Source organism: Haliotis rufescens, unplaced genomic scaffold, assembly GCF_023055435.1.
Source record: "Haliotis rufescens isolate VD_foot unplaced genomic scaffold, xgHalRufe1.0.p SCAF_19, whole genome shotgun sequence".
Classification (NCBI taxonomy): Eukaryota; Metazoa; Mollusca; class Gastropoda; order Lepetellida; family Haliotidae; genus Haliotis; species Haliotis rufescens.
Window position 1 is genome coordinate 6,218,282 of NW_025963879.1, and position 15,613 is coordinate 6,233,894.

Below are 15,613 nucleotides of genomic sequence, written 5' to 3' on the forward strand. Positions count from 1 at the left end.
TTAAGTTTGTTTGGTTACTTTGTATTCTGGTTATGGCTTTGTCTGCTAAAATGGAGTTTGTGTAATTTTTGCATTTTGTTGTTGGTTTACTGAATAGTGTTTTGATCCATTGGGATTTACATTTTTGAATGTTATTGCTAAAGTTTTGTTGTATTATATTGTGTTTTATTAGAGTTTTTGTTTCGGCTTTGCTTGTGTGAAATTGTAAAGTGGGTGTTTGGTCATTAGTTGCTGTTTTTGCTGTTTGGTCTGCAATCTGGTTGCCTGGTATGCCTGTATGGCTGGGTATCCATACTAATGTTATTGATTTGTTGGATGTTTTGAGTTTTGTATGGGTGTTTATTATTTGTTTGATTAAATCGGGTCTGCATTTGGAAGATTTGTCTGATATTTGTTTAATTGAATTTAGTGAGTCAGAAATTATGATAATTTTGTTATAGTTTGATGTTTCTGCCTGTTTATAGGCTTGTAGAATGGCTAGTAGCTCTGCTGTGTTTGTATGTGAGTAGTTTGTATATTGGTATTTCTTTGTGCTTTGTATGGGCTGTGTTGTGTGGACACCCAGCCCTGTTTTTTGGTTTTTGCTGTTGTATGATGCATCTGTATAGATGTGTGTATGTTCCGGCCAGTTGTCATGAATATAATTAAGTGATATTGTTCCCTTTTCTATATTTGTGGGTTTGATATGGTTGTTTAGTAGTTTGGCTAGGGATATGTCTATTTCGGGGGGGGGAAGGTCAAGAATATAGGTGTTGTCTGGGGGTGAGTGAGTTATGTGTCCTAGATTGTGTGTTTTAATGAGATTTTGCAGGTGTGTTATGAAGGGTGCTATATTTGTCTTGTTTTTGAACTTTTTGAGGGTTGCTGGTCTTGAGTTTTTGTATTTGTGTAGTATTTCGTTGTAAATAGGGTTTTGTTGTGCCCCAGCCCAGTAATTGAGTATAGATTGATGTCGTTTGAGTTGAATTGATGTAATGCCTGTGATGATTTGCAGTGTATTAAGGGAGGTGCCATTTCTAGTCCCCAGGGCTATCTTGAGGGCCTTATATTGTATTGAGTTGAGCTTTTTTTCCAACTTATCTGTTAAAGAATGGAGGACCGGAGCGGCATAGTCTATTTTTGATTGAATAAGGGTTTTGTATATGTTTAATAATGTTTGTTTGTCAGCTCCCCAGTGAGAGCCGCTGATGGCTCTCATTAGATTAATATCTTTTTGGCAGGAGTTGACCACGTTATTGATGTGGGGAGCCCATGTGAGATGTTGGTCAAATGTGACTCCAAGGAATTTTGCTTCTTTTTGAAATTTAATATTTTCTTTAAGGAGTGTAAGTTTGGGTGTTAAATTTGTCATGAAAGTTTTTTTGAAGACAATGCCGATGGTTTTTTTGGTGTTAATTTTGAACCCCCATTGGGAAGCCCAGTTTTCTATTTTCGCAAGAGTTGGTTTAATTCTGTTTTCAATTTGTTTTATGGATGTTGATGACGACCAAAATGATATATCATCAGCGAATTTAGCTGTGGTGGTTTTTTTTGGGGCAGATGGGAATATGTCATCAATCATTAGATTAAATAGAGTGGGGGACAGGATGCTTCCCTGGGGGGTGCCATTTTCAAGAGTGTGGGGGTCTGATAGGGTGTTGCTTGATTTAACTGTTATGTTTCTGTTATTTAGGAAAGAGTGAATGAAATTTAGAATTCTCCCATCAATTGCTTTATTTATTAATTTTTGAATTAGGCCTTGTTGCCAAACCATATCAAATGCTTTAGAAAAGTCTATAAAAATGGCCACAGTGTATTGTTTTTGTGCTTGGGCTGTCCTAACATCATGTTCCAAATGTAAAATATGGTCTAGGGTCTGTCTGTTTGCTGTAAAGCCGCTCTGGTCCTCTTTTATCAGGCTATTGTTTTGTATTTTATGCTTTAGTCTGTTGTTTATTACTGTTTCCATGATTTTACATAGGTGAGATGTGAGAGAGATAGGGCGGTAGGAGTCAGGGTCATTTGGGGATTTCCCTGGTTTTAGGATTGGCACCACTAGAGCATTTTTCCATGTTTTGGGGAGGTGGCCAGAAGTCCAAATCTGATTATAAAGTTGAAGTATTAATTTTTGAATTTTGATGGGGACATGATTTAGAATTTTGTAACTTATATTGTCTAATCCAGTGGCTGGGGCTGTGTTTTTGTTTTTTAGGGCGTATTGGAGTTCGTGGATGTTAATGAGTTTGTTTATTGCGAGATGTGAGAGTGGAGATCTGTTTTGAAATGCAGGTTGTGTGTTTATTGTGTCTTGTATGTGTTTGGAGTGGTTGGCGGAGCTACTTACGGTCGAAAGATGGGCGGCCATGGCATTGGCCTTTTCTTTATTTGTTTTAAGTAAGGGAAAATTGGGCGAGTTGGAGGATTTAGCGATGCCTTTTATTGCTTTAAGTTTATTCCACAGAATTTTTGAATTTTGTTTGCCCATCTTCAAGGTTGATGTAAAAGTTTGCCAATGATTTCTTTTTGTTGCCATTATTAGTTCTTTGGTAAGATTTCTTTGTTTATGAGCCAAATGGAGTTTAGTTCTATCATGTTTTGCCTTATTAAGAGCTTTTTTCCTGAGTTTTCTAGATTGAATAATTTCAGGGCTCCACCATGGTACTGTATTATGTATGGGTTTTGTTTTGGTTGTGGGAATGCATTTAATGGATATATTGTATAGGGTATTGCTTAGATTTGAGTTGAAGGTGTCGATGTCAGTGCTATGTATATTGTGGGGGTCTATCTGGTTGCATAGTATATTGAATTCCTGCCAGTCAGCTTTGGTAAAATTGAATTTAGTTTGTGTGGGGTTGTCAGAAGTGGGGTTGGGGTCAGATATGGGTTTATTAGAAGGAATGTTTATAGAGATTTTTATGGGGAAATGATCACTACCCCAGGTGTCATTGTGGGGGTCCCATGTGAGTTTTTGAAAGAGTTGGGGGGTAGTGATAGATAAGTCTACTGCAGTGGGGGATTGTAGGTGGGTAATAGGAATTCTAGTGGCACTATTGTCGTTTAAGCTAATGAGATTTTTGGTGTCTAACCATTCAGTTATATATTTTCCAAATTTATCTTGATAATTTTTAGTGCCCCACAGTGGGTGATGTGCATTAAAGTCTCCTAGAATGAGGGTATTTGGGCCTATAAATTTGGAGAGGACTTCTAAATCTTCAGGTTTAAACGGTTTGGTTTTTGTGTGGTAGCAGTTAATTACAGTTATTTTAGTGTCATTAATAGTGATGTTGGCAGCCAGGACTTCTAGGTTAGGAGTGGGGATGGGTAGTTCTGAAAACTGTATGGTATTTTTGATAAACAGCCCTAGCCCTCCATGGGGGGGGCCTGGTTTATTGGGTGGTCTGACTCTATCTTGTCGAATGAAAGTGTAGCCCGGCAATTTGAAGGCTTTTTTGGGGGATAGTTTTGTTTCTTGTACTGCTATTACATATGGGACAATTTTGTTTAGGGCAATGAGGGCCTTAAGTTCATGCCCATTAGTATTGAGACCATTACAATTCCACTGTAAAAACACCATGTTCTGATTTGTAGATTTTTTGGGGATGTTAAAGCCAAATGCATGGTGCTATGGGGCTAATTTGGAAGAGGGGTTTTGGGACTAATTTAGCTTGTTATTTGAGAGCTCTTATTGCAGTTTGGAAGTGATGATATGGTTTTTGGTATAGGTTAGACACCAAGGCTATGTTGTGGATTTTTTTGGGGGAGGGGTTTTTAATAAGAAGAATTGCTGACAGGAATTCTATGATTTTGTTTGTGTTGGAGTGAAATTTTTGTGGGGTGATTGGTTTGGGTGTGGTGGACCTGAGTGATTGTATTTTCTGTGCGAGTAGTGGTTTTCTAGCTAGATGTGCTTTGGCTTTGTGTGTTTTAGACTGGATTTGTAGTTGGGTGGCTAGAATTGGTATAGCAGATCTGAAGAGTGTGTGAATGGGGGTTTGGATGGGTAGGGAGACAGGTTGGGTTGGAGGTGGGATGGACAGGGGGAGGGGAGTATGGCTGGGTTGTGGGGGGGGTAGGGTGGAGGGGTGGGGGGTAGGGGTGGGTAGCAGGGGGGTGGTGGTCTTGGGGAGGGTGTTGTATGCTGTGGGTGGGGGTACTGGTTGAAGGGGCCGTGCCTGTGTTGGGTTGTCTGTGTGGGGTGGGGCAGTGTTTACTGCTTGGGTGGGTGGGATGGAGTTTATTGGGAGGGGGAGGGTCTGTTGGGTTGGGGCTGGAGTGGAGAAAAGTTGTTTACGTTTGGACTGGGTGGGTCGGGTCTGGGTGGGGGGAATAGGGGGAGGGAATGATGTGGAGGATGCTGTATCTGATATATCTTCATAATCTGGAAGGCTGTTATATGTTTGTAGTATTCTGGCCGGTTTAGGTAGATGTTCCTGTTTGATGTGTTTGTTGAGCCGAAGGATGTGTTGTTGTTTGAGTGGGCAAGTATTTTGTGTGGCTGTATGTCCCTCGGTTTCGCACTGTATACAGTAGGCCGCCCATGTGCATTCTGGGGTATCGTGTCTGAGGGACCCACATTTCTGGCACATGGACGGTTGTCGGCATGTAGCTGTGGTGTGATTATATGAGTGGCATATGTTGCACTGTGGAGGGTTTTTTCTTATTGGATTGATTTTGTACCTAAGTGCCCCGAAAATGATGTGTGTTGGTAATGTGGTGCTCTTAAATGTAAGGAAGATAGTTTGTGTAGTGGTTCTGCCTGGTATGGGTGTTCTGTTGTTAATGCTTTTGTAGTCTGTGATTTGGGGTTGTGTGTGTAGTTGATTTGCTGTTTTGATGTATTCTAGTATGTCATCTTGTGTATCCCTATGGTCTATGTATATTACCCCCTGTATAGATGTAAGCCATTTTGGTGTTTGCCATGTAATGTTTAGACCGTCGATCATTGTTTGTCTGCGTGCTTGATTTAGTGTGTCTTGTGTTGGGAAGGTGATTTTAAACCCCCTGCCGCATCTGTTAATGTATTTGTATGTTACGTGTACTTTTTTCAGGCAGAGGGCGAATTTATTGTTGGAGAAGGTGTCGTTGAGTGGTGTAGTGTTTGTTGAAAAAGCCAATAATATGAGTTTGTTTTGTTCTGTTGCTGGAGATTGTTCGGATGTTGATGTGGTTGGGGGTGTTTGCTTGGCACATGTTTTCTTTGTAGTGAGTGAGGATTCTGCTGGGGATTGGTGAGGTCGTTTTGTGGGTTTTGGAGATGGGGGTTTGGGGGCTGTTTTGGTTTTGGTTTGCTGTGTTTGGGGATGATGGGGGGGAATTTGGGGTTGGCTGTTGGGGGATGTGATGCTGCTATGGGGTTGGTTGAAGGAGAATTCTTAATCAAATTGGCTAGATGTTCACTTTCATACCGTCATTGCATAGGTATATTTGTTGCACAAGAATTTAACGATATCATGAATTCATCTAACTGATTTTGTTCACATTTTGCACTATTGTTTCCGTTGGTGAAAAAGTTCACACATATCAATTTGGACTTGTCAAAGCTTGGGGTCCAAGCTTCACGGAACGGAGGGAAGTTGTCATAGCGACTGATTTATGACTACCATTGTCTGCAGTACATTTGACTTCAAGGACATATTACCCTGTAGCCATGTCTCCATAACTTAATTGTCATTACGTTTTAGGCGCTAATCCCCGTTGTTAATCCTCACCAACATTTCATTGTATTTTGACTGTCAGTCAGCCTGGACTACCATATTACTTCCCTTTAACTACTGCTTTTTATAATATGGCATTTATTGCCCTAATTGATCATCCCATGAACTGTGTTTGTTAATCACGCCCACATGTCCAAAGCAACGTCGTTGTCTCTTTGTCTGTCCATTGTTGTTCATTACTATATATGTGCTACCATTACACAGTTACTACGGTGTTAGTCAGGCTTGGTATTCCGAGTGCTGGCATAGGGACGACCTCGAGCAGGATATGCTGCTCGTAGGAAACGCCCTGAGGTGAGCCGGAGCTCCGCTCACCTCTTGTACGACTGAGCTGGAAAGTCTGCTCATTGCTGTGTTGTGTTGTCAGAGCAGGTATTCCGCTCATTGTGCAATTGTTGTTTATTGTTTACATGTTGTGCATAAAGCGTTCCGGGACAGTGATGTCGATTTTGTCCTTTATTCCCCCAAGAGCTAATTCCCCGTCAACATGCACGTTGACAACTGGTAGCTCGTTAGTTTCGGCCCTCGGATGGTAGCTCAGGGTGATGACGGGAAGACAAAACTCAGGGGTGAAGTTTAAGACGACAGCAGCCATGTTTATTGTTGATGGTTTGGAATAAGTCGAAAAGGTACATGTTGATAAGAACGTGACAGAACGCACACCGGGACCGAGTGGCCAATGTTCCCGGGTGGGAGAACCGTTCTGTCACTTACACGAGTGGCTGTCTCCAGGCTGTCTCCCTGACTGACCATGTCAGTCGGGTTTTGTAGAGCGAGGTATTACGTAACGTATGGCAAGGTCATTGTCCCACGTGTATGTATAGACGTAAGATCCGGCGACGTTAGGAGGTGTTAATTGAAATTTATACATAGCCCTGGAGATTAAGGGTCCTGCCCGGAGGGGCTTATGATAAGAGGGGATACGTCGAATGTTTGCTGAATATATTAAACAGACAAAGGGCATAGAAATTTCGGTGCACTTGGAAACACGTTGAACCAGTTAGGTATTTAGATAAATGAAATGTAAAATAAGTATTGAAATGGTTTGCACTATTTTAAATAGAACTATTTAAATGGTTTGCACTATAACAATACCCCTGAACGTCGTGGAGCTTTTGTCCTCAAAAGCTTTTTAAAAATAATGACAATATGGAGTACAAGTACAGATCAATGCAAATGACATCGACAGGTTGACAATTAGTTGCTTCATGCACTACACTTGACTGAGATGAATGAGATGACATTAGATAAGATATACAGGCGTGTAAAGTAAATAAGTGAATAACAACATTGTCAATATCGGTGAAACAATTATACATAACATTAACAAGTTGATCGGAGGTGCCGGCTCGTACGAACAAAATACAGGTGAGCGGAGATTCCGGCTCATACACAAAGAACCTTGGACGGGTTTCCACCGAGCAGCACATCCTGCTCGCGGTCGCCCTTGCAGTCGGAATACCAGACTGCTAGATCACATGTATCACATTGAAACAGGCAATACACATTTTTGAAGTAAAGTAGACGGATGACGTAGGGACAAAAACATAATGTGGGTAAAGCGTTGTCGTTTGCATATGAAAGTTATATTTTCACGATAACAGTAAGATCTTTGAAATTGGGAGTCTTATATTGTGAGCCTAGACTCGACAAGGCTAGCAGATGTGAAGTGTGATCTGCACTAAAAAGTAGAATGTGTATGCAAAACCTAACCAACTTCAAAAGTCTAAACTGGAATGTAATGAAAAATTCAATCATGTGAAATTGTCTCGAAGATATTTGAACGAATCGTATTTTGTGTGCCAGAGACCATTTACGGTTGATCGCACGAATATACATAATTTTCGCCGGTATCATAATTAAGCACAAAATCACGTTGGCAAAACGAAGAAGTAGGATATAGACTGTATATACAATCTCCACTGAATAAGCTTGGCAAGCAACGAGGCTCCCTAACTTATTATACTTCTACAATCGCTGCTACTACATCGATTTTATCAGTTTTCATAAAGAGTACAAATAATTTCAGTGCTTACATACCCAAAAAGGAATAAATGAGGATATAAGCAGGAAATTGTAGGGTATTGGAAAACTTTTTGAAAGCTGTTGTCTATAGTAATGGTTATAGGGCCACAAATTAAAGGAAAAATCCTTGAAACCGGGAGTCTGATTTGTATGGGACGACTCGGAACCCGCAGATATCGTGGATCTGCACTAAATGCGTATAAGCGTAGAAAAGAGTAAGAGCCTAGCCGATTTCAAAAACTTAATCTGATCAGGATGTACCTCTGATAACAAATACATAGATTGCAATACATACTCATTAAAGAGAAAAACATGACAAAATTTTAAGACAACGAAACAATAATGACTTGATTACATAACATACCTTATTTGAACAAGAATGTCCGTGAGAATACGTTTGAGCACAATACACGTTGAGAGTTGGAACGAAAGTTCAATTATATTGTCACACGCACATATATCGGTTGGTACTTGCTAAAGAATCTAGACGTGGTTTGACTTAATCTTGAGTGTTCGTAGCATGGTTACATGAATATTGTATGGATGTCGTTGTTGCTGACGTTCGGGTAGGCTGGGCTGCTGTTCGTTGCTGACAATCGGGTTGGCTTGGCTGCTGTCTGGTACTGACAATCGGGATGACTGGGCTGCTGTCTGTTTTCTTCTTCGCTTTCCCGTCAAGATGGCGGCTGCCTTGACGCTGCTTTTGTCTCCCATCACCTCTGAACTACCATTTGCTTTGCTGCGAGTTAGGGTAGGGGGATCGTGCGTGAGTCACAGCAAACTCACGCTACCCGGATTATTCTCCATCTGTCCAAGGGCGTTTCCTACGAGCAGCATATCCTGCTCGAGGTCGTCCCTATGCCAGCACTCGGAATACCAAGCCTGACTAACACCGTAGTAACTGTGTAATGGTAGCACATATATAGTAATGAACAACAATGGACAGACAAAGAGACAACGGCGTTGCTTTGGACATGTGGGCGTGATTAACAAACACAGTTCATGGGATGATCAATTAGGGCAATAAATGCCATACTATAAAAAGCAGTAGTTAAAGGGAAGTAATATGGTAGTCCAGGCTGACTGACAGTCAAAATACAATGAAATGTTGGTGAGGATTAACAACGGGGATTAGCGCCTAAAACGTAATGACAATTAAGTTATGGAGACATGGCTACAGGGTAAATTGCCCTTGAAGTCAAATGTACTGCAGACAATGGTAGTCATAAATCAGTCGCTATGACATTTAAGTGCCTGTCTTATGTGTCAAAAGTAATGATCACAGACAAGTATTGGGCAGTCTGTAAACTCAACAGTGTAGTCATAATAAAGCACTATCTCTTGAGGGTTGTCCTTGCTGCTTCCTGCATAGCCACAGTCCTCCAGTCTAAAATCAGGTGGCAGTCGTACATCCTTAGTGCGGCTTTTGTCCCGGAAGACAGCTATTTTTGTGGACTGGATACTTGTGAGATGCACCAAGAGCTGTACCAGACCAAACACTGGCAAGTGGGAGTGGACAAGAACATGCACATGGCCAGGGTGATGCTTGAACTTTTCAAATGTCACAAGTCGCAATTCAATCTGTAGGTATCTGCAACACATAATGAAAACTGTTGATGGCTCAACTGTTGATGTTCTATTATAATTTACATTTATTTCAAATTGATTTTACACACTACTGAGGACATAACTCTTAAAATGCTTACATTTAGAAGCTGCTTGAAAGAGCTAATTTCACACCTTTTTTCTGATAATACAAGTTGCAGAAGTATCACTCAGTATCTTTGTGGTTTTATGCATCCTCTATCAGGTTTTATACATCAAGTTTTATACAACAAATGATCTTAACATGTTTCAATCTGCCATTGCAAAAGAAATAAAAGAAATTGAAAATTGATAGGAAACAGCTATTCCATTGAGGTTGTGCTGTGTCACATGACTTTCATTGACTTGTGAACAACATGGAGCTTTTTGCTTCGTACAGGGGTGCGAGATATGTATTCTCCCACCAGAAATCAACATGCAGCCTACTTTCATTTTGGTGGGGGATAAGGGATTTATTCTCCTAGTCAGAAATATTATAGTAGTATTCACATGAACCGATCAGGACATGGACGTTAAATATCTGCTTTTGTGTTAGTTTTCACATTTTCAAATGAAAAACTTCCTTTCTGATAAAGAAGTCTTTTGAACATCATCATAACTTTTTCAGATCAATATGTCCATTGCTTTTTGGAGGAAATCTCTCTGTACTTGTTGACATTTTCATTCTTCACAGATGAATTTTCTGCAAAATGGTTGACCAACTTTGCAGTTCAAGGTCCCTACTGTTGTTATTACAGAGAGAGTTATCATCAAAATTGTTACCAGGCCCATCATGTCTCAGCTTGTCCACTTATATAAGCATGAAAAGATTTGTATTTTTGTTGTTGTTTGTTTCACCCCAGGTGACCATTACCACCACTCAGTACAACTGACAAGCAGGCCATGGAAATAAGGTCAACATATTTGTCAGTCAGGTGTTTTTAAAAACAATCAAAGCAAAAGGCACCATCTGCAGGGGAGACATGTGCAAAGTGTTTACAAAGAATTATCAAACACAAAATAAGCTCAAGAAATGAAATAATAAACAAACAGAAAGACATGCTGATCACAATAACCTCCATCAATATATACTGTAAGTATAACAATAGTTATAGATTGTCTTGAATATCCTACTTGGGATTCTTCTCTCTGTAAGGTTCATCAATTGCCATCTTGCAGCAGGCACACTTGGTTAATCTGGGATCACTTGGTATAAGAAACTGTTTTTCAGATTGAGGGGCATCAGTCTCTTCATCCTCCAATTCTGTGTTCTCTCTGACAGATTGAAAGGACAAGAATTAAAGTGAGGCTAATATCTAACATTAGGGGACACTCTAATAATTAAATACACATTTACAATCATTGAATTGTGTTTGTATCATGGGATAACATTTATACTAAGTTATCTTATAATAATTAGATCTACATCAAGTGCTTTTATGAGTTATCGTGGTGTAATATTTATACATCATTTCATATAATTATAGTTGACCAAGTAATAAATATCATTAGGTAAAATGCATATATAAAATATCAGTAGTTTCAGTTAAAGCTGTTTTAGATGGTTGCTAGCCTAAGGTAATGGGAGCGCGTCTTCTAGACATACTATTCAATAAGACAAGAGTTACGTCTACATAGTTTAATTGATTTGAAGCTTTTAGATAAATGCTAGCCTAAGGTATCAAGATCCCATCTCCCAGACAAAGGATATTTATTTAAGTATATCTGTCATCACCTACCGGGGTATATTAGAATAACATTACTTCAATTAAGACTCATTAAGGATTAGCCCCCATACAAGCTCGTCTATAGTGCATTAAGGATTAGCCCCCATACAAGCTCGTCTATAGGGCATTAAGGATTAGACCCCACACAAGCTCATCTATAGTGACACCCTAATCTCTTTCAAAGCATCCAGTAAATATGTCAACAAGATTAGTGCCAGTCCAACAGGATAAACAGGATTTAGTATTCCCCTCTGTCTAGCCATCCATTTAGCTTAGGACACAACCAAGCGTGTATCATCCAATCACATTCCTTTCTATTGTTTAATTTTTTGTTAAATACATACTGTAGGCAGGTTTTAAGCAGAGAAGGGGTTTGACTCTCTTACCAAGCAGACCTCTCTCCCACAGCCCAGAGTGTGTACCGACTCTCTGTGGCACCCTCAGTTATTTTCTAAGATATTGTAAATTGTTAATTGTTCTTGTAAATAAAATTGTGATTAGTCTCCTGTGACTCTGGCTCTTTGCTGACTAATTCCCCAAGAAAACCAGCACGTCATTTGGAAGGTATTGTTCACCCAGAACAGTTCCATGATAATTTCCCCTCAGTTATCATGGGATAACATTTATACTAAGTTATCTTATAATAATTAGATCTACATCAAGTGCTTTTATCAATTCAAACGATTGCCCCAAGGTTTGACAAATTCTCCACTTTGTTTTCAACAGCTCATGAGCAAAGTGCTACGAAAATTGCTTTTTAAGGTTGCGCTGATCTACATTGATGATTTGATAATTTACAGCAAAAACTTTGAAGAGCATCTTCAACATTTAGAGCAAGTATTTTACTATCTGAAACAGGCAAAATTAACACTAAAGCCATCCAAATGCAATTTTGCAACGGACAAAGTATCTTTTCTGGGTCATGTTTTATCATGTGGAGGTGTTCAAGTTGATGACAAAAAGATTGAAGCAATTAGAACCTTTCCAGTGCCCAAGTCACAAAAGCAGATTCGCTCCTTCTTAGGTCTCACAAACTTCTACAGGAAGTATGTGAAAAATTACGCTCACATAGCGCTTCCACTGAATGCCTTGCTAAAGAAGCATTCAGAGGCAGAAGTAGGAAAGAAACCAAAGTTCCAATGGTCACTTGAGTGTGATCAGGCATTCAACACACTCAAACATGCTATGAGCAATACACCTGTTCTGGTTTATCCAAATTTTGACAAAGAATTTCTTCTCGCAACTGATGCCAGTGATATGAGCATAGGTTTTGTTTTGAGTCAAAAAGACGAGAAGAATAATGAACATCCAATAGCTTTTGGTGGTAGAGCTCTTCATGGCAGCGAAAAGAACTGGAGCATTACAGAAAAGGAAGGCTTAGCTCTAGTTGAAGCCATTAGATCCTTTCGTCCATACCTTGCAAATTCCAAATTCACAGTCTACACTGATCATATAGCATTGAAGTGGCTGAAATCCATCAAGGATGCCACAGGTAGGTTAGGACGATGGTCTTTGGAACTTTCTACCTACACTTTTGACATTGTTCACCGCAGCGGCAAAGCCAATGGGAATGCCGATGCTCTCTCACGTAGGGAATATGAGGAAAATATTAACTGTAATGATCAGACAGAAGAAGATGCTGAGAAAACAGTCTTCTCAGTAACTTCAACTCAGCAAAGCAAATCAACTAGCAGTACCACAATCTTGCCAAACACCCATTCATCCACACAAGTCACACAGACAACTCAGACTGTGGATATTTGCACACCTATTGTCAATCACTTAGAATCAGACACACAGACAACACATTGGTCAGTCACCTTTGAATATGAAGAGGATTATCAGTCAGTACCAGTTAATGTTGTCGCAGCATTACATGCTACAAATGCTGATGTTACCCAAGACACATTGGTTGAAGTAAGTATAAAAGAACATCCAAATTTACGTCACCTACAAAGGATTTGTCCAGATTTCATCCAAATCTTTGACTACAAAGAGGATGAAGTCCTTCCACAAAATGAAAAGGATCGTCAAAAGATTCTTATTGAAGCCAATACTTTTGAAATTGATGAAGGCATCCTATACCGATTCGTTCCACAAAGACAGAAAGGCCACGCAGACAAGTTCATTAAACAGCTGGCAGTCCCAAGAACCCTCAGAAATCAAGTCCTGCAATCCTATCATGACTCAGAGTTTGGCGGTTGCCACCATGGGAAAGAAAGGATGCACAACACCATGAGACCTAAGTACTACTGGCCCAAAATGTACAGCGATATTGCTACTTATGTCCAGACATGTGAGGTATGTCAACAGACCAAGAGGCACTACCATGGCAAGAAGGCACCACTTCGTCCACTACCTGTAGAAGAGGTCTTCACCCGATGGCACATTGACATTCTCGGTCCCCTGCCAACAACACCAGATAAGTACAAGTACATTTTGGTGATCACAGATGCTTCATCTAGATGGTGTGAAGCCTTTCCACTTCGGACCCAAGAAGCCAAAGAAGTAGCAGATGTTTTCGTCAGAGAAATATTTTGTCGGTATGGCGCTCCAAGGACCTTAATTTCAGACAGAGGTCAGAATTTCATGTCCAAGCTTATCAAAGCAATTTGTGAACTTTTGGCAATTAAATTTACCCATACCAGCCCATACCATCCTCAAACAAACAGCTGTGTAGAAAGGCTCAACTCTTACATCAATCAATCACTAAGAGCCTATTGTAACAAGTCTCAAAATGATTGGCCCCGTTTTATTCCTGGCATCATGATGGCCTATCGGATGGCTCCAAATTCATCAACTCAAAAATCCCCATATGTTATGCTTTTCGGCCGCGAAATGAGAGCTCCACAAGATGTAGCATTAATTCCAAAAGAAAATTTAGGCCACAATAACAAAAGTTATCTTTCCAATTTGCTTGAGGAGCTTGAAATCACTAGAACAATCGCAGCTGAAAACACTGCTCGGGCTAAGGAGGTGTATTCAGAACAATATAATAGAAAGGCTAAAGAACCAGAATTCGCCCCAGGTCAAAGAGTTTGGCTCTACTGTCAAAAAGTTGAAAAAGGCCTTTCCAACAAATTAACCAAAAAGTGGTATGGTAGCTATTATATCATCCATACAGGTCCAAATTATACCTACAAACTACGCCGAAGTTCTGACGACAAAATACACAAACCACTGGTCCATGCCAACCGTCTGAAGCCATATTTTGATCCTGCTGATCGTCCACAGTATCCTCCAGAACCATACCTCAATAACCCCAGTGACATAGATTCAGGAGTCATGGATGACAACGAGGAACCAGTCAATGATACTCAGTTTGACAGCAACAATTCCCCATCAACAAGTTCAACTTACCAGGCTACTGATCAATCACCTCCACAACAGAAAGGTAAGAAGGTCAATTCCAAAACAAAGGCAGGTACTTCGAGCAACAAGAGTCAGAAGCAAAAGACCCCAACAAAGAAGAAAAACCCTGCTTCAAGTACAACAGAAAAACCTACCAGTCCCACGGCAACCATGAAGGAAAATCATGCCACACCAGGTCCTAGTGCTCCAACCAAGGTAAATGAAAAGGTAAATAAAGGGAAAAGAGGAGTGAATAGTAAGCATCACCAGCCCAAATCCAGAAAACAACCCGACGACAGCCAGGTACAACCTCCAAGTCCAACATCAGGTAATCAAACCAAGGACATCCCTCAGGTCTTCAATCCAGAGGACATCCACTCAATTGTTAGTTCCAAGAGAGCAAATGGCAAAATCTACTACAGAGTAAAATGGAAGGATCCAGAAAGAGGAAACACATGGGAGTATGGCAGCAGCATTCCAGACTCCATTCGGAGAGAATTTCACCTCAAAAGAAGTATGTCAGGAAAACGACGAAAACGTCCACTGAAGAATCATAAGTTTTTCGACCAAAAGGAATCAGCACTAGACAATAAATCAGTCAATGTTCTGTCAGGGAATACAATGTCAGGAAATGTCAAGCAAGACAACACCAAACCATGCATAGAATTAAATGTCAAACCACATCCGTTTTTTCCCAAACACCTACGAAGAGTAGAACATAAAATAGAAAGAGTTCTGGGCATTGAAATTATTCAAGGAGACTGCTATGTCAAGGTCTCATATAAAGAACATCCTGATACTGTCCACACATGCTATTTTGAAAGTGTTCCTCCCCACCTCATACAGCGCTACCTTGATGATAGCTGGCAGGATCTCCGAAATTGGTCCTGTCTAGAAGATAATCCTCCATACGATCCAGAGGAAGCACCAATTTATAAATCCAAAAGGGGTATTTTTCCACATAAAGACTTTGGAAATATCAACACCTTTTTCTACCGTGAATCATATCTGAATTACACAGAATGTGGTACCACTCAACCATACGGTGATCTACTCCCCATATATTCTGATATCTGCCAATTGCACATATTCTTGATCAAAATACAAAATCTCCTGAATAAACGGTGCAAATCACGAAACAGCTATTAGCCGTATCTTGTTATGTTTTCTTGTGTCCAGTCTTTTCACTATGGGTCGCCAGTTGAGAACAAATGGCATCAGCCTGATCATCTG

At 40.2% G+C, this 15,613-nt stretch overlaps 1 protein-coding gene across 2 annotated transcripts in view; it reads right to left on the reverse strand.

Moving 5' to 3' along the window:
- Positions 1 to 6,837: 6,837 nt before the first annotated feature.
- The window catches only part of LOC124148413, a 204,024-nt gene continuing 195,248 nt past the window's right edge, over positions 6,838 to 15,613 (reverse strand). For both annotated transcript variants that reach the window (XM_046519494.2, XM_048398841.1), the window contains 2 exons: positions 10,437 to 10,577; positions 6,838 to 9,309 (listed from right to left, as the gene is read on the reverse strand). In XM_046519494.2, coding sequence (XP_046375450.1) covers positions 8,985 to 9,309; positions 10,437 to 10,577 — 466 coding nt within the window. In that variant the 3' untranslated portion in view covers positions 6,838 to 8,984. The remainder of the gene's footprint in view (positions 9,310 to 10,436; positions 10,578 to 15,613) is intronic.